The sequence below is a fragment of the Cyprinus carpio genome, chromosome A2 (genome assembly GCF_018340385.1).
Source record: "Cyprinus carpio isolate SPL01 chromosome A2, ASM1834038v1, whole genome shotgun sequence".
Taxonomy (NCBI): Eukaryota; Metazoa; Chordata; class Actinopteri; order Cypriniformes; family Cyprinidae; genus Cyprinus; species Cyprinus carpio.
Window position 1 is genome coordinate 26752504 of NC_056573.1, and position 24560 is coordinate 26777063.

Genomic DNA, 24560 nt, shown 5'->3' on the forward strand with positions numbered 1-24560 from the left:
TTTCAGCTAGTTGCCAACTTTTCTCATTTTCATTTACTTTAACTTGATGCATTAAAATAACTAAAGGACAACAAAAGGAAAAAAAAAAACTATATAAACATATTTTAATATGTTAATATGATTAGTTTTTTATAAAAAAATTATATTTAACAATTAATTACATACAAATTAATAATTATTGTAATACTTTTAAATTCATGTTTAAACAAGAACTAACTAAATAAAACATAATATAAATTACAAAAAACAACAAAATTACTAACAATTAAAATGGAAAATCAAAAAATAATTAATTCGTATTCATATGAATGAAAACTATAATAGAATCTCAATCAGTGCTATTTTAGTATCATTTAAATACTATTATCATTTTTCTTAAAGGGGTCATATGATGCGATTTCATGCGAAAAAAAGCCTTGTTTAAACACGCCCCCACATGTCGCCCCCACATCACTGTGTGGGAAGATTTGCATAACACCGCCCAAATGTTCACGCAAAGAAAAGGGCGTAACTTTTATTCTCGCTGTAGTATTGTTGTTGCTGTGTGTTTTGTTGCGAAAAGCTAAACTACTAAGTTTGGTCTTCCAAAAGAGGACACATCTAGAAATCAGTGGTTAGGTTTTATTTACAACACTGTTCCAGAACAGTACAACCCAAATATTCGAGTGTGCGCAGCGCATTTTACGGAGAAAAGTTTCCTGTACCTGGTAAGGGGTGTAACATTTCCGTCACACATTGCTAAAAAGAACATTATTTTGTGTATTTGGTTTAATGCAATGTGTTAATGCAGTTTAAAAAACACATTTTTTTCCACATACTGTACATTATTGCTTCTCCTCTATGCCCTGCCTTTCTGAAACGCATCGATTTTTACAAAGCTCATCGCTCTGAAAAGCGAGGTGTGCTCTGATTGGTCAGCTATCCAGTGTGTTGTGATTGGCCGAATGCCTCAAGTGTGTGACGGAAATGTTACATCCCTTAACATACTGTGATGTGTGTCCTGGAGCAACGAGACAAAACCAATAAAACCCATTACAAACGAGGCATTTGTTGCATCCAGTGGGGACATAATTACTGATTACAATTGCTTTATTATGATTGCACTGCGTAAACATAAAATCATGTCTGCATGTCAACACTCCAAAGAGAAAGGAAAACTTTGCAAAAATCTCATCATATGACCCTGTTACATTTATTTTATTTAAAGTTTTTCAACAATTGTTTTTTATGGTTTTAGTTTTAGTTAACTATCATAACCATGATCTCAATCATACTTTTTTCCAGTTTGATGCATGAACCTAAAGTAATAATAATTTTAATATTTAATATCATCTCCTTTTCGACTCAATTGATTGGGCTGCAAAAACTTTAAGATCATTTTACACAAAATTTAAAATGAAAAAATTTAAGATACAGCACTTTCATGGTCGTGTGTTTTGATCATGTGACCAAAGCATAGCCCAATACTTTATGAAACGTTCTGCATACTGCACACTGTTTCACGTACTCTTTTAATATGTAATGTTGAGTAAGAAGCTAGTTTTTTCATACTCCTAATCCAATGTGGAAAGCATTACCAGGAATCATGAATTTGTCTATCAGGGTGAAAAACTACACATAAAGGTTAGCTACTGGATTTTAAGACCAACGAAACATGACTCTAATAAAGCCCTAAAAACTACAGTCTACAGCAGGATTTCCCAACCGAGGGTTTGTGAGATTGTAATAGAAATGCCAATGTCATGTTAAATTCAGATAGGTTCTTTATAATGTGATATTATGACTATATTTGATGTGAAGGAGGAGGTTGAGATGTCCTGCTCTCAGGAAACTGCTCTCAGATCCATTCACTTACGACACTGCAAGAGCTGAGCTTCCTCCGCTGGAGCACCGGAGAGTAAACCCAATATCTGCCTTCAGCGTACTGACACACACACACACACACACACACACACACACACACACACACACACACAGGAGGGAAATGAGGATGAGTAAATTAAAGAGACAGACAGGAAGGAAGAGAGACAGGAAACAGATCATGATTATGCTGATGAATAAAACTGATTTAAGCTGACATTAAATTATTCTATTTTTACTTTCTTAAAGGGATAGTTCACCCAAAAATTGCTGTTAATTTACTCTGCCTCAGGCCATCAAAGATGTACACTTTTTTTCTTCAGTAGAACAGTTAAGACGCTTTTTTAGCTGAAACTGTAGTGCTTCTTGATTCATAAAATGCAATGTGCATAAAATGCAATGGCTACTGTCACTTTAAGAGTCAAAAACACATGTGCAGGCAAGATGAAATTAATACCTGGTGCTCCTGGCTATATATTGAAGTCTTATGAAGTGAAACGATCAGTCTGAGCAAGAAATTGAACATCGTTTACAACGTTATTACCTGTAATCCACAGCCTCAGGCGAACGGTCCAGAGTGATGTCCGGTTCACGAATGAATCATTCTTTTGAATCGGTTCTTTTCAGTGAACTAGTTGAACCAGTTCAGCAAATCGAGCAGCACAGATCTACTCAATCAGAACTCACTTTCAGATGCCTGACAGTCACTCTGACTGGAAATGAGCTGACACAGCGGCGTATCTGATCCTGTGATGAACGAATCGATTCAGAGCTCCAGTTCGTCCAGCAGTCACTGAACTGAGGAAACAGTTCGACTCGGACTGAAGACCGATGAGCTGCTGATATGAGCATGCGTGACCCCAACACTCGAATGAAGGGGCCAAATGAACATTTTTATGGTTTCTTATTTTGAATGAAGGGCCAAATGAACATTTTTATGGTTTCTTTCACTTTATATGCTAAAAACATCCACGTTTCACATCATTATTGGGTGATTGATTACGTAAACGAACTGGTAAACTGAACCAGTTCATTGAAATGACTTGTCTGAAAGAATCAGTTCGTTGAAAAGAATCATATTTCCCTGTTCGCCTGAGGCTGAATATAACAGGTAATAATGTTGTAAACAATGTTCGGTTTCTTGCACAGACAGATCGTTTCTCTTCATAAGACCTCAATATATCATCAGGAGCGACTGGTATTAATTATGTCTTGCTCGTATATGTGTTTTTGACTCTTAAAGTGACAGTAACCATTGCCTTGCATTTTATGTATCTGTAAGTAGCACAGTTTCAGCTAAAAATCTTTTTCTACCAAAGAAAAAAAGTCACTTACATCTTGAATGGCCTAAAAAATAAATATGAATAGAATATGACAAGCAATGAGACTAAAGAGGATTAAAGAGAAGGAGTGGTGTTTATTATCTAATAAATTATTTTACAGAGACTGCACTCACTAACAGAAGGTGCAATATTAAATTTTATATTATTAATGTAAAATGATATATTTCATATTAAACATATACTATAATTATAATATTTTGTATAATAATATTTAATTTGCTCGGCATTACAAATAACGTTCACTTAATAAATTACCATGGCTTAAATGGGTAATAACCTACATATGTAAATTGTTTATATTATATTGAAATATTAAAAATAAATGGTTATAGATCATTTTATAGAGACTGCACTCACTAAGACCAGGCACAATATTAAATATTATAGTCATAATTCTAAAACATTTAATATATTATAAATGATATCATACATACACAATATTAAAATTGTTATTATTATGATCTATATTATAACAATATATAATTTGCTTGGCATAACAACTAACTTTCACTATATACATTTTAATGACTTTGATGGAGAACTTATATTATATATATATACAGTAACTGATATATTCATATTACATACAGAGACACTTTAGAGAGGTGATTAAAGATTATACAATTTTTTTTTTATAAATCATTTTACAGAGACCTTACTCATATACATGTATACATATAAATATATGATATTAACAAATTATAATATATTATTACATATTCGCTCAGCCTAACAAGTAACTTTCAATTTGTAAATGAGCATGACTTTAATGGATAACTTAAATACAGTATTTAAATGCAAAATCAAAAGCAGAGAAATACAGAGAGAGAAGCTAAAAAAGGAAGGAAATTAGAGAGGCGATTATCCCCGACAGAGAGGAAAGCACAGCATGAGATTAACAGAATGAGTGTGTCGCACACACACACACACACACACACACACACACACACACACACACACACACACACACACACCAGGACTGACACATTCTGCGTCTCATGCTAAAATCCTCATGGCACCAAAACATTTTTAAACACACTGTCACTGCGTCCAAACCAGCCTGACGAGACATAAAACCAGGTCGCACTGAGCAGCACTTTCACGTTCTGTGTCTGACACTAACTGATCATCACAGGAAGTGTGTCAGGTCATGCGGTTCGGACAGGAATATCAGTTTAGAAGAGCTTCACCTGAGAGCTTTCAAGCCTTGATGATGAAGAAGAGAGAGACTGTGACACTCAGAGAGAGACGTAAAGATTTACATGCATGCACACACACACACACACACACACACACACACACACACACACACACACACACACACACACACACACACGCGCGTTACCTTCATAACTCAACTAGATCATCCAGACCTGCGCTCTGTGGAACATGTGACTCATATTTAGCCCCACATCACACAAAGTCACCAAAATTCGGTCATTTGTGGCATGTTGTTCTAGTGAAATGAGAATGTGTTTATTGTGTTTATATGTGAGTGCTGCATGCATAACTGTGTTTATAAAATGCTGTATGGACAGTAAATACAGGGTTTCCACACCTTTCCTAGACATTCAGTTGTGATTGTTGGATGAAATAATAATCTAAAAAAATTATACAATTGTAATAATTATTTTATAGAGACTGCACTAGGAGCATATGAAATATATTATTATGATATTATATATTTGCTGGGGATAACTACAAACTTTCTAAACTACTTAATTTCCATGATTTTAAGATTTTATCCACAAGTGTTAATGAAGCTGAAATAAAATAAAAAAAGTTAAAAGGTTAATATGTGTATATATATATATATATATATATATATATATATATATATATATATATATATATATATATATATATATATATATATATATATATATATATATACATATATATTAATAAAATGTTATAATATAAGTTAAAAACTTAAACTAAATTAAAAATGTTGCCTAATTTTGTTTTAAGTTTTTTTTTTAAATAAAAAAATTTAAATCTTAAAATAAATAATAATAAAATTATAATAAATAAATAACATTTTCTTTAGTTTTTTCTATAAAACTTTTTCATTTCATTTTATAGAGATGGCACTCATTAAGAGCAGGTTCTATCATATAAAACATTATATTAATTTGATATATTATTTTAAATTATGAGCATAACTGGTAATTATCACTATATATATTTCCATTGCTTTAAGATTTGATCCATTTTATTCAGCTGTGTTGTTAAAGTTAGCTTAAACTAAAACTATTAAAAACTTTTCATTAACTGAAATAAAGCTGAAATAAAATGTAAAAGAAATAAAAAAACTAAACTAAAAGAAAGTAGCACAAAAAAAGACTACATTTAAAACTCAAATAAATAAATTAAATCTAAATAGAAAGATTTTATATATATATATATATATATATATATATATACCTATATACACACACACACACAAGATATTATAATAATAAATATAAAATATTTTTTAAAATAAAGTAATAATAATAAAATGTATAAATAATACCAAAATAACACTGTTATTCACTTTTCAAGCACAAGTTTTAAATTCCATGTTTATTTTTGTGATTGTGGGAACCCTGTATGTAACACTTCATAAATTCAACATGAAATTAATATGACACTTTTATGCTGGTGTAAATCACCCGTGTTTGAGCTGACCGCCACCAAAACAGTACCAGATCACATCACAGCTGATAATCCATGAATAATGAATATAATCGTCTTATGATTGGGCTCATACTTACAAAATAGATGTCAGTGGTTGATGCGACCTCTTCCTCCAGAGATTCCCGGCTCTGAGCCTCTGAGAGTCTGTCCACGTCGGGACGCTGCATTTTCGGGCTAGAACCGGACGGTTCTGCTGCTTCAGGGGCCGGCGCTGTTTCGAGGGTCCTGGTTTCTGTCAGAGGAGCGGTTTTCACGGGAACTGTTGTCTGGGTGTCACCAGGAAGTGTTGCCTGGGAGACGGTTTCCTGGGTAACGGGTGCTGAAGCTGCTGTGTCTGGGACAAGGTCATCAGTGTCTGGAGGAGGAACATCCATCACCACGCTTAAAAAAGAAAAGAGGGCAAATACATAAAAAATTAGTAAGATTCAAATCTTTTTATAAAAGGGGTGAAATATAAAATAATCATTAGCTAATAATTAAATAAAAAAATTAAAAAAATTTTTTTTAATAATAATAATAATATTATATCAAATAAATGTAATAACAAGGATGAATATAAAATGATTATTAGTGATTGATTAATCACAAAACTCTTAATCTGTATATTTAAAAAAAAAAAAAAAAATTTCTTTGTTATTTACAATTTGTTGGGTAATTTTCGTTTTAGTCTCTATAAAATAAATAATTTTAAAGAGACTGCACTCACTAAGAACAGGTTCTATAATATTTAATATTACACTATTATGATATTATATATTCTGAGCATAACTAGTCATTTTCACTATATATATATATTTCCATCACATTCATATTTTATCCATTTTATTCAATGTTAACTAAAACTAATCAAATTTTCTTTGTTACCTGAAATAAAATTTAATAGGAATATTATAAAATATTTCAATATTTAATAGTTAAAAAACTCAAACGAAAATTAGAAGAAAATTAAAGTAGAAATGCTAAAATCAATAAAACTCAAATTAAAATAAATAAAGTATATTTAGTGCAGGCTCACACATTTGCATTTTTTATTCGATTTTATTTTAAGGAGTGTTTTTAATTGAATTTAATTGAATTCAAGAAAAAAAAACATTAAATAGTGCTGCTGGCATTTTTATGGTAGTGAAAAATCGAGGTAATGTTTGCACGTACTGCGTCAGAGAGACATCTGGCTCCTCCTCTTCTCTCTCTCTCTTCACCTCCACCTGCACAGTGATGGTCTGCTGGTCTTCCTCATGCACATCCACCACTTCATGCATCCTGCAAAACAAGCACATTCAACTCGAAAAACACACTAAACTCATTAAACACGGGTCTTCTCTCACGGCTTTGTGCACCGCAAAAAAATATTTTCTTACTCTGTATTCTTGTCTTGTTTTCCACTTTAAATATCTAAACATTCTTAAATCAAAACACATTTACTTGAGAAGCAACTTAAGATATGAAGTCATGTTTCAAAATAAAGTGAGTTTATGCTTAAAACAAGGTTATTTTTCAGATCCCGTTAGCAGATATTTTTTTCCGGTTGTCAGCATAAACTCACTTAATTTTAAATTAATTTTTCAGAAAACAAGACTGAATAATTGTGTCTTGATTTAAGAATATTTACATACTTGTGCTAGAAAACAAGGCTAAAATATTAAGAAAAAATTTTTTTTGCATCATGATCGATAATCTAGCTGATGTGAGCATGCAAAGCCACAGTTTAATATGGTTTGTAAACAAAAATACAGTCATGCAAATAAAGCTCACCTTCCCTCAGCGTCTTTCAGAGACAAGGTGTGTCTTCTGTGAAAACAAAAGAGAACACAAGTATATTGACAGACATTCATATGCATGTGAACAGAGCATTATAAAAGTATCTTAATGCATTATTTATTCTCTGTAATGCATTGCATGATCTCATGAATAATTATAACCACAGTTATTATACAGTATAATAATTATCTATTTATTTCTACACCTTAAGAAAGTCTAATGCAAACAAACAACCGATTTCAGATGTAACAAGGTGTCTGCAAATATTACAATATGTTTTAGTTTTGATTACAATTATTATGGTATAATAATAATATAATACTGATATAACATACAGTATGATATAATAAAGATGCATTATAATGTGCATTATGAATGCGTTCTACTTTAAGGCTTTAAGTGAAGTGATATGGCTGTTGAAGCTCTCATTTCAAGGTGATTCATGCTGACCTGTAGCGCGGGTGCTCTGTGGTGTCTGACGGAGAGCGCTCTGGGATAGATATGGAGGTGTTGGAGGACAGAGTTGTGGCCACAGACGTCGTGGTAGCTTCCTCGAATGACGGAGGAGTGCAAGACTGCAGACCTGGGAGAATAAATAAGTTTGGTCTTTTGTGCTCAGCAGAAGAAAGATCCTCATTCAGGTTTGGAACAAATGGAGGATGAGTAAATGATGATAGAATTTTGCGTTTTTGGGTGAACTGTCCCTTTAAGTCAACATTCCGTTTGATTAATTATAAGGGAATGTTACTTTTAAATGTTTGAATGATACTTTTTCAATGTTACATGTACTTTTAAATGAACATTCTGAAACTACTGTAGCAGTAATGTAACTGACACAGAAGTCTGTTAATATTTCATGTTTATTTTATTATTTTGTTAAAGACCTTTAATTTGAACTGCTTTGTAAAGAACTGTTTTAGTGGAGACTTTTATTATGAAAAGCACAGTGTAACTCAGGAAGTTGTTGTCTACACCGCATGGCAAGTTGAAGCTGTATTCCACGTTTCTAAAGAGCATTTTTAAGTTCATTTACTCATCTGAAGTTACGGAAAATATTAACAGATGTAAGATTAAGTTCTCCTTTGGTAATAAGCAGCCAATGAAGTAAGTTTGTCATTTATATTGTATGTGATTAATGTGGATTGTGTTGCTGTGTGGAAAAGAGTGATATACAAAGACTATAGTTTGCTGTTAAAGTGAATTTTAACTCTGTTTGGAAAGTTTACAAAGACAACATTTATTTATTTTGATTTATTTATGTCCTTTTATATTCTTTATTGTAACTTTTATTTTTGTATATTTAGTTCTCACGGCATCTTGAATTGGATGGTTATCCTCATGGTGAACCAGTCAATAAATCGCCTGTCATCAGAGAATCCTTGTGCTCGTGAAATTACTGGGGGGAGCTACAGTGAGAATTCATCTGCTCTTCACGGGTAGGAGAAGGAACATTTCCAAACAGCCATCAAGTGAGCATCAAGTTAACTCCAAGTTCCATCATTCTGGATTCTACAAGCACTGTATACACTGGTAACCAAGAAGCTAGTGACATGCACACCCACAGAGTTTAATGGCATTGTCAAGTTAAGGCCAACAAGAAGATAAGCACAACCAAGTTCAAGTTAAGGTGCTTGAAGTGGACTTATTCTTGCCATTTGCTAAAAAATGACTCTTTAAGTGTTTAGTACAGTGTTTAAAGAAGTGCTGGTGTTATGTACTTGTTTTTAAGAGACTTAAGTCATTTTTGAGCACGTTTCAAGCTGCAAGTAAGATAATAATTGTGAAGAAGCCTAAAAAATAACCTGATCTAAGTGTTACTGAATTTGTTACAAGTTTAATTTAAAGGTGATTGAACTGTTAAAATACTACTTTAACCAGAGTTAATAATCTAAGAGAGGAACATCTGTTTACCTAAGTTCAGTACAGTTCACGTTGCATGTAGAGTTGTTAATTTGTTTTAGTAAGTTTAGTTAAGAGATACAGAAAATGGCAGAGGGTAGTCAGTCTGCTAAAAGTGACAAAGAAAATATAACAGAGACTGTGCAATCACAGCAGCAGCTAGAATCCCAAGAATGTGTAGACACGCAAGCTTCAGTAGCTATTGATGACACAACAGAACAAGAGCCACGAAGAAGTCAAAGAGCACGCAAGTTTACAGAGAAAGGTAAAGAGTTACATGATGAAAGGCTGACTAAACTTAAAAATTGCTTTCAACGCTCTTATGAAAAATGGAAGACTCTTGCTAGAGATGCTAGACAAAGACTAATGGGGCGTCTCTCCAATGACATGCTGAACAGCCTCATAGAAGCAATCAGTGGTTCTTCAAAGGATGTAAATGTTGCTTATGAAGAGTTGCGACAAAAGATGAGTCCAGACAGTGATACACGCCGCAGAGTCGACACTTGTGGAGCAGTCACAAAAATGATAGTTGAGTCTGCATGGAGTCGCCTAGGTGAGGGAGTAGATGTTCAAGATCTTCTTAGACCAGAAGCATGCTGTATTGATACAGGTTCTGTGTTCTCATCCATAGCCTCCAAATCAAGTCATGGACGTTCCAGGTCTTCTCAGTGTATGGACAATTCAAGTTTGAGCTCCAGAGGTTCAAGTTTTTCCTCTGCTAAGAAACAAGAGGCTGCTGCAGAAATTGCTGCAACTGAAGCAACATTAGAAATATTACAGCAACAAGAGCATGAACTGGAAGAACTACAAAGACTTGAGGCTGAAGACAAAAGGAGAATAGCAGAACAAGAAGCTGAAGAATTGAAGCGACGACTAGAAAGAGAAGAAGAAGAAGCTAGGCTACGTGTTAAGATTGAAGCTGAAAATGCTGCTAGACGGATGGCATTAGAAGACAAGCGCAGAGAGCTTGAGCGTTTGGAGACACTAAAAAGGTTGAATGCTGCAAAGGCACGAATGCAAGTCTACGAGCAGAATGAAGACTCAAAGGAAGAAACAAGAGAGCTACTTCGTGACTGTGCATCTGTAAGAAAGAAGCAGGTACCAAAGTTAAGCAGCTCCGTGTTACAGAGCATACCTCTACAGGAAAGTGCAACAAAATCATATCAAGAAGCCAGCACTGCAGACCTTGTTAAGGTGTTAGCAGAATCTATCAGCTCAAGTCGTCTTCCTATACCCGAACCTGCAACATTTTATGGAGACACTCTCAGATATAGTGATTGGAAAATCTCGTTTCAAACTTTGATCGACAGAAACACCAGTGAATGAGAAGCTTTACTACTTACGGAAGTATGTGGAAGGACCAGCTAAGAAGGCTATTGAAAGTTACTTCCTGCTAGGAACGGAGTCGGCATACCAAACAGCATGGGGCGTACTAGAAGAAAGGTATGGAAACCCATTCGTCATTGCTAAAGCCTTTCGAGACAAGCTTAATTCATGGCCAAAGATTGGTTCCAAGGACAGTGTTGAGCTGAGAGAATTTACTGACTTTCTCAGAGGCTGTGAAGCAGCTATGTCGCAGATTAGGGGTCTTGAAGTCCTTAATGATTGTAATGAGAACCAGAAAATCCTTTCCAAGCTTCCTGATTGGCTAGCCTCAGCATGGAATCGTCAGGTCATAGAAATTGAAGAAGAAACTAAGACATTTCCTACCTTCAGTCGGTTTGTAAAGTTTCTAACACGAGAAGCTAAGATAGCTTGTAACCCAGTGACATCACTTCATGCACTGAAGTCTAATGAGATTGGAAAGGGAAAGGTATCAAGAAATCAGGACACAAGAGCAAAAGTGTTAACGGTACAATCCAGAGAAAAAGCAGATGCTGTAAAATGTACCTTCTGTGAGAGACCAGGAAATGGTATTCACAAATGTCGTAAGTTTATGGAAAAAAATGTTGCAGAGCGAGTCAAGTTTGTCCAAATGAATAAGCTATGCTTTGGATGTTTGAAGCCTGGTCATCACTCAAAGAACTGTGACTATAGGAGTGTCTGTGAGAAGTGTCAGAAGAAGCACCCATCATGTCTACATGAGGATCGTATCAAAGAAGTAAAGTGGACTCCACAGTCAGGTCAGTCAAAAGAGAAGTTGAAGGAAAGAAACCCAGAGTTGGTACAGAATAAAGATAGCGCAAGTGAAGCAACATCTAACCGAGTAATACAGGATGTAAATAATACTCACACCTCTACAATAGTTCCAGTATGGGTATCAGCTACCAGTGAACCAACTCATGAAGTTCTGGTATATGCACTTCTTGACACCCAGAGTGATACTACCTTCATCCTGGAAGAGATAGCTCAAGCTCTTGACACAAAGAAGGAATCTGTGCAGCTGAAGCTCTCAACGATGGTATCAAAGAGTACAGTTGTTCCATGCCAAAAGATAATTGGTTTAAAGGTGAGAGGATTTTATTCAGATAAGAAGATCTCTTTGCCAGTAACCTATTCTAGAGAGTTCATTCCTGCAAACAGAACTCACATTCCTACACCCAAAACTGCAAGAGTGTGGCCTCATCTAATGCATATAGCTGAGAAGATTGCTCCTAAACAAGTTTGTGATATTGGCCTTCTGATTGGCTACAATTGCCCTCAAGCTCTTCTTCCTAGAGAAATTGTGTCTGGTAAAGAAAATCAGCCATTTGCTCAAAGAACGGATCTGGGCTGGAGCATTGTTGGCTGTGGCAATTCCTCTGTAGACTACGGGGATGCCATTGGAGTGAGTCATCGCATTATAGTGAAACAAGTGCTGCCAAGTCTACAGTCTTCTCTCAATCTTACAAGTGAAGTTCAGTACATATGCAGAACGCAGATCAAGGAAGTAATCACTCCACCAAATGTCATCAAAGCTCTTGAGTCTGACTTTAATGAGAAAGCAGCGGAGGAAAGTTGTATTTCTCAAGAAGATCTACGTTTTCTGTCAAAAATGGAAACAGGCATCAGACACAAAGAAGATGGTCATTATGAAATGCCTTTGCCTTTCAAAGAAGACAGACCAAATTTGCCCAATAATAAAGGATGTGCTATTCATCGCCTCAAAAGCTTAGAAAAAAGGCTTAAAAGAGACGAGAAATACTATAGAGACTATGTAGACTTTATGAATGAGACAATTGCTCGAGGAGATGCTGAGAAGGTCCCAGCTGAAGAAACAGACAAGAACCCTGCTTGGTACATTCCCCATCATGGGGTTTATCATCCTCAAAAACCTGGAAAGATCCGTGTAGTCTTTGATTGCTCAGCAAAGTTCCAAGGTTCATCCCTCAATGACCATTTGCTAACTGGTCCAGAGTTAACAAACACCCTTGTAGGTGTTCTCTGTCGTTTCCGCAAGGGTCCGGTGGCAATCATGTGTGACATAGAGCGCATGTTTCACCAATTTCATGTGAAGGAAGAAGATCAAGACTACTTACGGTTCCTCTGGTGGGAGAAAGGAGATCTAGAATCCAAGCCACAAGTTTATAGGATGAAAGTACACCTTTTCGGTGCAGCCTCATCACCCGGGTGTGCCAATTACGGCCTCAAGCATATTGCTGCTCAAGGTCGTGGTTGCTTCAGTGAAAGCTCCATTCGATTCATAGAAAGGAATTTCTATGTCGATGATGGGTTGACAAGTGTCTCAACTGTAGATGAAGCTATCAAACTGATGAAGGAAGCAAGAGAACTTTGTAGCACAGGAAAGCTTCGTTTGCATAAATTTGTGTCAAGCAGTGAAGAAGTAAAAGCGTCAATTCCTCAGGAAGAATGTGCTAAAAGTGTTGTGGAACATGACTTGGCTTTGGGTGAGCTTCACATGGAAAGGGCACTTGGTGTGAAATGGTGCATCAGATCTGACAGCTTCCAGTTCAGAGTATTCGTTAAGGAACAACCACTCACTAGAAGAGGAATCCTGTCAACAGTGGCTTCTGTATATGACCCACTTGGCTTTGCAGCACCCTTCATTCTTGTTGGTAAGCAAATACTGCAGCAGATGTGTCAAGATAAGGTGGGCTGGGATGAACCACTTAAAGATGAGTTGTTGACAAAGTGGGAAGCTTGGCTTACAGATCTGCGAAACCTGGCTGATGTGAAGATTCAGAGATGTTATCTCCCGTCGACCTTTAAGGAAGTTCAGCGTTATGAGCTTCATCATTTTTCTGACGCTAGTGCTTCGGGATATGGAGAATGCACATATCTCAGAGCTATTGGCATATCAGGAGATGTTCATTGCTCCTTGGTTATGGGCAAGGCCAGAGTTGCTCCTACTAAGGTTACAACCATACCAAGGCTGGAGTTATCAGCGGCAGTAGTTGCTGTACAGACAAGTGACTTGCTCAGAAAGGAGCTGGAGATAGCCAACCTAGAAGAGTACTTCTGGACTGACTCAAAGGTTGTACTTGGGTACATTAATAATGATGCCAAAAGATTTCATGTCTTTGTAGCCAACCGCGTTCAACGCATCAAACAAAGTACAGATTCTAAGCAATGGAGATATGTGACGTCTGAAGAGAACCCTGCCGATTATGCGTCCAGAGGCCTTACATCAGAAGAGCTCATATCCTCCAACTGGTTCACAGGACCAAAGTTTCTGTGGAAAGATGAACTGCCCAGAGATGTTAAGGTGAGAGAGATCATAGACAATGACCCAGAGCTACGAAAAGCTCAAGTTCATAAAACTCAAACAAAAGAAGAAAGATCATTGCTTGATCGACTTCACAAGTTTTCAGATTGGACAAGAGTGGTAAAAGCTATTGCAAGACTTCAGAGATGTTCCAAGGAATTCAAAGGTCTAAGTCCAAGGGTTAATGAAGCCACCAGTATTGAAGAAAGACAGGATGCAGAGCTTACCATTATCAGAATGGTTCAAAAATCAGCCTTTTGTGATGAGATCCAGAGACTCCGGCAACAGAAGGAGATTGAGTCCAACAACAGCACAAACAAACTGCATCGCCTGAATCCCTTCTTAGATGAGCATGGTATCCTCAGGGTGGGAGGTCGCTTAGTACATGCTGCATTACATCCACATGTGAAACACCCAGCAATTCTCCCACGACATAGTCATATATCAACATTACTCATCAGACATTATCATGAGCAAGTGTATCACCAAGGGAGAGGAATGACTATAAATGAACTGCGATCAAACGGTTTCTGGATTTTGGGATGTAGCAAAGCAGTGTCTTCATATATCTACAAATGCACTAGGTGCAGGAAACTGAGAAGATGCACCGAAGAGCAAAGGATGGCAAATCTTCCTCAGGAACGTATGGAGACAACCCCTCCTTTCACATACTGCGGGATGGACTGTTTCGGTCCTTTCTGCGTCAGAAGGAAGAAAGGAGTTAAAACGCTATGGGCTTCTACTTACATGTATGTGTTCCAGAGCGGTCCATGTAGAAATGCTGGATGATTTATCCACTGACGCATTCATTAATGCTTTGCGTGCTTTCATTGCCATACGTGGACCTGTGCGTCAACTTAGATCTGACCAGGGCACTAATTTCATGGGTGCAAGACGAGAATTTGCTGAAGCACTAAAGGGAATTAACCAAGAACGCCTAAAGGAGTTTGGCTGTGAATTCATCATGAACACCCCATCAGCCAGTCACATGGGTGGCATTTGGGAGAGGCAGATTCGGACAATAAGAAGTGTTTTGACATCCATTCTGGATCAATCAGCTCAAAGACTTGATAGTGCCTCACTAAGAACATTTCTCTATGAAGTCATGGCTATCGTGAATAGCAGACCTTTAACCACAGAGCATCTGAATGATCCATCTGGTCCGCGGCCTCTTACACCTAACCATATCTTGACTATGAAGACTTCAATAATTTTACCACCACCTGGAGAGTTTGTCAAACCTTTATCTTCGTAAAAGATGGCGTAAGGTGCAGTATTTAGCGAATGAGTTCTGGTCACGTTGGAGAAAAGAATATCTTCTAAACCTGCAACACAGGCAGAAATGGCACAAGCGTCGTAGAAATGCAAAGGTCAATGACATTGTCATTCTGAAAGATGACACAGCTCCACGCAGTCAGTGGAAGCTAGCGAAGGTAACAGAAGTGCACAGTGGTACAGATGGCTGTGTGAGAACAGTGAAGTTATTGATTAGTGATTCGACACTGGATAAAAAGGGCAAACGTGTTACTAAACCGACTTACCTTGAAAGGCCCATCCAGAAAATAGTTACCCTGATTGAAGCAGATTAAAAGTGTACCTTGTGTCTACCATTCCTTGGGTTAGTCCATAATATTTTTGATTAAAAGTACTGTCAATAAGTTACAAAATCACAAGAAAGTGCTTTGGTGGGAGTGTAACTGACAGAGAAGTCAGTTTATATTTTATGTTTATTTAATTCTTTTATAAATATTTAGTTAAGGACTTTTAATTTGAAACTGCTTAGTAAAGAGCTGTGTGATTGGAGACTTTTATTATGAAAGGCACAGAGTAAAACAGGAAGAAAGTTGTCTACACTGCATGGCAAGCTGAAGCTATATTCCACATTTCTAAAGAGCATTTAAGTTCATTTACTCATCTGAAGTTACAGAAAACTATTACCAGATGTAAGATTAAGTTCTCCTTTGGTAATAAGCAGCCAATGAAGTAAGTTTGTCATTTATATTGTATGTGATTAATGTGGATTGTGTTGCTGTGTGGAAAAGAGTGATATACAAAGACTATAGTTTGCTGTTAAAGTGAATTTAACTCTGTTTTGGAAAGTTTACAAAGACAACATTTATTTATTTGATTTATTTATGTCCTTCTTATATTCTTTATTGTAACTTTTATTTTTGTATATTTAGTTCTCACGGCATCTTGAATTGGATGGTTATCCTCATGGTGAACCAGTCAATAAATCGCCTGTCATCAGAGAATCCTTGTGCTCGTGAAATTACTGGGGGGAGCTACAAGTAACATTTAAAAAACGGCCAACTAAAAGGTTTCAGGAAAAAAGTTTCTTGAATAATACATTTTTTTTTTTTTTTTGTGCCAACATTATTAAAGACCAGACAAAATTGAATAAACATTCTGTTAATGTTACTGGAAGAACAACTCTGTTAGCTGGGCTGCATACCGTGCAGAATGCATTGTTAAATGTAACTTTTTGTTATTGTATATTATATTATGTATAAAAATTTCCAAAACTTTGAAAATGATTTTTAAGAGTGCTACATTTTTGTTAAATGACCTTACTATGTTGCATGTTTAATTCAGAAAGTCGTGTCCTGTTATCATGACTAAAAGTTTTTAACTTCAGACATTCGGATCAAATAAGAAATAACAGTAAAGTGCATTGCATTATGGGATTCATTCTACTCTAATGGCCAGAACATGGCAAAATGGCTAAACATGGCCAAAAGCTTTTCATGTCTAATAAATGAACAAACAACAATGAAAACAACAGCAATAGTCTGAATCTGCATTTGAGGCATTATCTTACCATCATCTTTTTTATTATTTTTTTTAATTAATTGCTTGACTTTAATTTCATTTCACTCAAAACTGAAATGTGAGATTTTTTTACAGTGAGAACTTTTTTTTTTAAATCCCTGATGGAAACAGGCTTCTATGGAAGCCCATTTCCACCACTGAATAAAAAAATAATAATAATAAAAAGGTAATTGCGACTTTTTTTTCAAGCAATTGCACGTTATTAAGTCAGAAGTGTGAGATATAAACTCGCAATTCTGAGAACATATCAGTCTTTTTTTCCTCCTCAAAACTGGACTTTATAACTTGCAACTGTGAGTTTATATCTCACAAGATATACAATTCAGAGAAAAAAGTCAAATTTGCGAGAAAAAGTCAGAATTGCAAAAAAAAAAGTTAGAATTGCAAGAAATAAAGTCAGAATTGTGAGAAAAAAAAATCAGAATTGCGAGAAAAAGTAAGGATTGGAAAAAAAAAGTTAGAATGGCAAGAAATAAAGTCAGAATTGGGAGATATAATCTTGCAATTGTGTGAAAAAAAGTCTGAATTGCGAGAAAAAGTCAGAATTGCAAAAAAAGTCAGAATTGCAAAAAAAGTCAGAATTGCGAGAAAAAAGGCAGAATCGTGAGGAAAAAAGTCAGAGTGCGAGATACAAACTTGGATTTGAGATAAAAAAATCTGAATTTTGAGTTTAAATCTCGCTATTTTGTCTTTATAATTCGCAATTGCGAGTTTGCATTTCATAATTTTGTAAAAAGTCAGAATTGTGAGATTAAAAAGTTGCCATACCCTTTTATTATTTTTTATTCAGTGGCGGAAATGCGCTTCCATGCAGAACAGTACTGATCAAAAGCACACACATAAAAAAGAAAGAAGAAAGTGAGCAAATCACCATCGTTCTCCAGCACGGGGAAGCTGCGCGCTCCTCTCAGATCATAGATGTTCTCGTCTCTCTCTGAGGTAAGATGACTGGACGACCAGGCCGCTCCGGGACCGCCGAATTTGGGCATGGTCAGCGCCACACGGCCCTTCTTAGCAGGAGAAGCCTTCAGCGCTGGAGAGAGCAGAGGAACAGGATCAGACTGACAGGTCAGAGGAAGTGTCTACAGTAGTTCTGCTGGTCACTCACAGCTGCTTTTCCTGAACACAGTGCTGCTCATGAACCGGAAGAAGCGGTCAGCGTAGAAGTTCGGCCGGTGGACGGAAACGGTGTCCTGAGAGACAGAACAGACACAGAGGAGAGACATTATTATGATCAGGCAAAATGGGTCTAAATTATAACAAATCTCTTCTTTTAACTATTTACATTTAGTTCAATGTCTATTAAAGCTTCTCAATGTCATTACTGAGGAGCAAATTATCATGAAAATACTGTCTAAAAAAAACTTCATTTTCTGTTTGTATCATTATGTTTTTATTTTAAGGTGTAATATGTCCTGGACCCGTTCAGTTCTATGAAATTCACCTTTATAGGAATTGTAGTAGCCAATTTGATTTACACTTTCAAGTGTACAAATGTGCCTAATAAGAAAAAAAAACCCTGATCCTTCTGATCCGTCAAACGCCCCCTGCAGGAAGAATCCAGCGTGTCTTACAGGAAACAGTATGTGATAGTAACTCGTGGGAGTGTTTGAGCAGAAAATGGAAATGAAGTAGAAAGAAACAGAAGATGGAGAGCAAATGGAAAGAGACGTTCTCTCAGACTTAAACTCACACTATCTACAGTGAAACCAAACACAAGCGATCCTTATCAAAGTCTGTCCACTGTCTCAGTGGATCTCCACTACACACACACACACACACACACACCTCATGCATTAATAAAGGAGGACGGACACAGGGTCCTTCATGCATTAATAAAGAAGGAGGCCACAGTTTAGTATTGACTTTTTTGGGGTTTAGGCAACTGTCTGCGCCTCACAGTTTGTGTTTATACAGATGTGCAAGTATCAGAGAAGATGTGTATTAATGACAATATTTCACCCCAAAACTACAGAGCACCTGCATCATTTGCAATATATAACAAAATTTTTAAAAGGGCCCAAAAATAAAATAAAATAAAATAAAATAAAATAAAATAAAATAAAATAAAATAAAAATTAAATAAAATTAAATAAAATTAAAATTAAAATTAAAATTTAAATTTAAAATTAAATTAAAATTAAAATTAAAATTAAAATTAAAATTAAAATTAAAATTAAAATTAAATACAAATACAAATAAAAATACAAATACAATTAAAATTAAAATTAAAAATACAAATTTGAATATAAGTTTGTCAATTAATTAATTAATTAATTTAATGATTTATAATAAATGAGATCATTTTATTATATAAATAAATTACACATTTTATTTATAGTTTAATAATTATTTTAACAACAATACCAACAACATGGCACCTGCACCACAAAACACAATTTTCAAATTTGAATTATGTTAAAACAAACATTGCCTTATATATCTAACTATAAATAACTCCCATTTACTTCCAATAATCTTACATTAAGCTTTTAAATATAACATATCCCTTTAAGATATAACCTAAAATAAATACACACTTAAATGCAAAAATTAATTTTAATGTTAAATCTAACTCTTAAGCAGGTTTGAGATTCATATGGAATTAAAATGAAGTATTTTTACTGGGGACCGAGGGTCTATTCATACTGTAGACGTACAGTATCAGAAGTGATGTGTGTATAAGCTCTGAGATGGCAGGCAGGAGGATTATGATGCTTTATGACGGTGAAGATGAAGATGTATTTGCATGAGTTTCTCACCCCGTCATGCCATCCAGGGCTTCCATTTTTTTTTCAGGTTTTTTTAGGGTTCTGCAGAAAAACAGCAACATCAGCTTCACTTCACAGACTCACAGAAGCACAGACTGCTGAGTGTCCTGATGGACAGCTTTGGATTTATTTTGTGACTTAATGCAGTCTTCTAAAAAAAGTTACATAAGAGCATAAAACAACCCCAAACTCTAGAGAAGATTATAAAGCCATGCGGCTCTTCACAGCCGCTCTGTATGAGATTCACTGACGAGGCTCAGCAAAATAGCACAAACACCCACCTCCCAAAAAAAATCAAATCAAATAAAAATTAATACAATTAAATAAAAAAATTATATATTTTTTTAAACCACAATCACTATTAAATTAATAAATAATAATAATAATATTAATAATATTTTTTTTAAATACTCACATTTTTCTAATAGTAATATTTCTTATTTCTTTTTATCTATTTAATTTAGAACCAAATAAAATACTGTATCATTTAACAAAATAAATAAACAAAAAATAAACTTAAATGACTAAATGACTTTCTTAATTCAGAGTCTTATATGCAATAGAAATGTGAATATGCAATATAAAAACAATTATAAACATGCCGATTTACCTTAAAAACTAATTTTGTCAGAATTTTGCCACTTAATTAATATATAAATAAATGTTCAGATTTACCTGATTAAGTTTCAATGTACAGCTCAATAGTTATTTAAAATTAAATTAAATAATTTTTAATTTCAACTTCATGGCACAAGCACCATTTGTAATATAAAACACATTTCAAAATGTCACAATTTTACCAATAAATAAATACATAAATCAAATAAAAATAAATATACCACCATACTTACTTAATTCAGAGACTTAAAAGGTAGGCAGCTATTTTATATTTCATATTATATATTAAATGATTATATTTTTTTAGATACCGATATGTATATAAAACTGTTAAATCTAAATCTTACATCAAGCTCCTAAATGGGATATAATATATAAAATAAATGTACCTCAAATTAAAAATTTACTTGAAGGTTTGATATTTTATAATGCAATCACTTAAATCACTCCTGAAAATAAATAACTAAACTATAAATGTGGGATTTAGAGAAGTGAGCGGATCTGAAATGTACTTTCTGAATGAACTGATTTGATGTGATTATCGTAAGTGTGAGACCTGTAGGACTGCAGGATGTCTATGATGCCGATGAAGAGCAGGAGTCTCTCTCCTTTCCCGTTGACAGCAGGAATGCCTCCCATCCTGCAGAGAGAGAGAGAGAGAGAGAGAGAAGAGAATCAGCATGTGCTTCTGAACCCAATCAAACTGGTGATGCTAAATGAGAGACACACACGTGTCTTCGGTGTCTATGGAGCCGCCGCACGCCGCTCCTCCCTGAATGGACTCCATGGCGGTGGAGTAAAGCGCTCGCTGCGCGGCCGGCCTCTTCTCATCGCTGCTGCTCTGAGATCCCTCCATCTGCTGCTCGCGCTCCGCCTGATCCAGATTATGAACCCCCAGCAACAGACTGTAGTCCATGATCTTAAAACTCTCCAGCACCTGCACACACACACACACACAGCAATCCACTGGTTCACTAACCCCACGAGGGCTGCATGATCAATCCAAATAAAATCTAAATCACAGTGTGACTAAATAATTATTAAATTATTATTTTTGTTGTATTTTTTATTTTACAGTGAAATATTAAAATAGTAATATTTTTTATTTAGTTTTTATTATTGAAAAAAAATATTTTTATTTATCAGCAATAATAATGAGAATAATTCTATACTTTAATTTAGTAGCAACAATAATAATACTTTTTTTTTTCATAGTCATATGGTTATATAATCAGAAAATTTTGGCCAAAATATGTAGCTCTACTAATACGCAAACCTGTATTTTTTTTTTTACATATTTTAAATCACAATACATTTTTTTTTAATAAATATAACAACAACAGTAATATTAATAATAGTAATAATGATAATAAAATTATTATATTATTTATCTTAAATACTCTTTTTTTTCTATTTTGAAGTGAAATACTACAATAGTAATATTTCTTATTTTGATTTTATTATTATTATTATTATTTTACAGTCATATGGCTAAATAATCACAACATTTTGGCCAAATATTGTAGCCCTACATACAAGCAAAAAAACATTTTGTTTCAAATCACATTTTAAATCAGAAGTGATAAATAAATAAATAAATAAATAAATAGTAAGTATTATTATTTTATTATTGTAATTGTTAATCAAATGAGATTTAAAAATAAATATTTTAATAAATTAAATGTATTAATATTTATTATTATTATTTTTTTTTTTTATTTAGTAGCAATAATAGTGATAATAATAATTCTTATTATGATTATGAGTTTTATTATCATATTAAGTACCAAATTATGGCAAATTTGTAGTAGTTATTATTATTATATAATTACAAAATTATGGCCAAATTGTATAGCCCTACAAAAAAGTTAAAACTTTTGTTTGTGTTTTTATTAATTATTTTTGTTTTCCAGTTATGGTTTTGATCTAGAAAGAAGCCGTCCACACTCACCAGACAGTCTCTCTGGAGCGTCTTCACCAGCGCGTTATACCCCCCTGGTCCCCCCGTCACGGCCAGCAGGAGGGATACCACGCTCCCACCCCCCAACGGCACCCACCCGCCACAACTCCTGCATGAAGTCCAGGTCCTTTAAGGTTGGCTTGGACTCTCTCACGCTGGCTTTCTTGGACGCGCGGCGGACTCTGTACGTGGAGGCCCTTCAGTTTCGAACTTGGGTGCCATGCGAACGGATGCGCCGGCAGGATGTTTATTCATCACCACGATACGGATGTTCCTTCCCACTCGGGAGCTGAACGCAGTACCAAACCGAAGAACTTGGGCTCAGCAGCAGTGTCGGGGCATTCTGTGTTCGGTTCTGACGAGATTCTGGTTCAGGTTCTGAGAGACGTCATCACAAATCTGTCTTCTATATTGAGTGTATATGTGGTAGAGCGTGTTGAGAAATGTTTGAAATGTGATTGTTATTTAAAATAGTTAATATTATTGTTTATAGGCAACATATTCAAAATTATTTTATGTTATATAATTAATAGATAAACATAATTGAAAATAGAAAACATTTCAAAAATGTTTAATATTATTGATATAAAATAATATTGTATTTTGTATTTTTTTTATATTTTCATTTTCACAAACTGTGAATATATATACTGTACAGTATTTTTTTCAGAATGTTATTTTATGTTTGTGCTTTTGGAAGTTAATCTTTACTATCCTATCCCTAATTATGCTTATTATTTAGTATTTTAAGGCTCTTTTTGAGCACAAATTAAGCACTAATTTGTGGCATTTAAAAATAATTTATGTCAATTCTTAAAGCAACTGAATTACTTGAAATATATATGGATTAACACCATTAATTTTAAGTTTTTTATAATTTCAATTTTTATATAATTTATATATTTTAGTATTTATTAAGTTTTTTATAATTTCAATTTTTATTATATTTTTTATATTTTGCAAAATGAGACGTATTAAAATAAATATATTTTTTTTGCTTAAAATTAAATAAAAAAAGTAATAAAAAAAATGTATTCTATTTTATTTATTTTTTAGGTTATATAAATTGAGATTAATTAATATAACATAAATAAAATATTAATAAATAATGTAAATGTTATAGACATGTTAAATAAACTAAAAACAAAATTACTAAAACATTAACCTAAATTAAAATGAAAAAATAAAATATACAAATAAAATTAAAAACTATAATAGTATGTTATACAATAATAACATTGTGTAACAATTGTAACCATGGCACATGTGAATTTTTTTTTAAAATTGTATTATAATTGTAATTATGAAACATTTGTATTTTTTTTTACTTGTTTTTTTTTTTTGTTTTAATTTGTGTATTTGCATGAGACTCTGTTTTTGTTCTTCATTACTTCACATCACATTCATTTCTAAACAATTTAAACATTTAAAAAGGGTTGGTATAAAATGCTAATGTTAAGATGCATCCTTTGAAAATCCACCAGAAATATTAAATCATCCAGCAACGCTCTTATACTGTAATCATATGTAGGATGGATCGTATGCAGACTGTGATGAAGCTGATGACTCACCATGTAGTATCCTGGAAGCAGCTTCTGCAGGAACTCAGCCTCTTTGTGCATGACGGTCTTCAGGATGAATTCATCGTCTCGAGTGACGTAGAAAATGGAGCCGCTGGCACCGGGGTTTGAGAGCTCTATCAAGGGCTCGTTACAGAGAGAGTACTGCAACAATCACACAGACATACAGCGACGTCAGAGAGATGCTGCGTTTAGTCTGATCAGTGATTAGAGCTTGAACACACTGAGTCAGACTTGAGTCTGGTTTTTGGAGCTTTTATTAACATTAACAAAAAACAGCAGTAGAGCTTGAACACACTGAGTCAGACTTGAGTCTCGTTCAACCAAACCAAAATTTTTCACTCACCGAAATTACATTTCACTAAACCATTACACCCGACAACTGCACGAGAGAGCAAACCCTCGACCAGTGACACTATAGATGAGATGTTGACAGTAGGTTGATCCCGATAGAGATAGTTGTTTATGGTGTATTATGTTTGGTATTATTGTTGTTTTTTGTTTCTTTTCAGTGTATTGTTTTGGATTTTATTGTTTTTTTTTATATTTTTTTTATGTGTATTGTATTGGAAAATTGTTGTTTTTTGTAGTCTTTTGTTGTTTTTGTCATTT

General features: G+C 34.5%; 1 protein-coding gene, 1 long non-coding RNA gene and 1 pseudogene across 2 annotated transcripts; 2 read left to right on the top strand and 1 right to left on the bottom strand.

Moving 5' to 3' along the window:
- Positions 1-24560, bottom strand: part of LOC109095831 — a 40546-nt pseudogene that overhangs the window by 3761 nt on the left and 12225 nt on the right.
- Positions 8703-16491, top strand: LOC109095830. The gene is made up of 3 exons (XR_006153315.1): positions 8703-8747; positions 8948-9270; positions 16371-16491. It is a non-coding gene; the product is annotated as an uncharacterized LOC109095830 (long non-coding RNA).
- LOC122134155 (chromatin assembly factor 1 subunit rlf2-like) lies at positions 10061-10883 on the top strand. Its single transcript, XM_042713212.1, has one exon. The coding sequence runs from the start codon at positions 10065-10067 to the stop codon at positions 10866-10868; it is 804 nt and encodes a 267-aa protein (XP_042569146.1). The 5' UTR covers positions 10061-10064; the 3' UTR covers positions 10869-10883.

Bases quoted from the DNA above. Each gene is read 5' to 3' on its own strand.
- LOC122134155 (XM_042713212.1), top strand. From the start codon at position 10,065: ATGATAGTTGAGTCTGCATGGAGTCGCCTAGGTGAGGGAGTAGATGTT.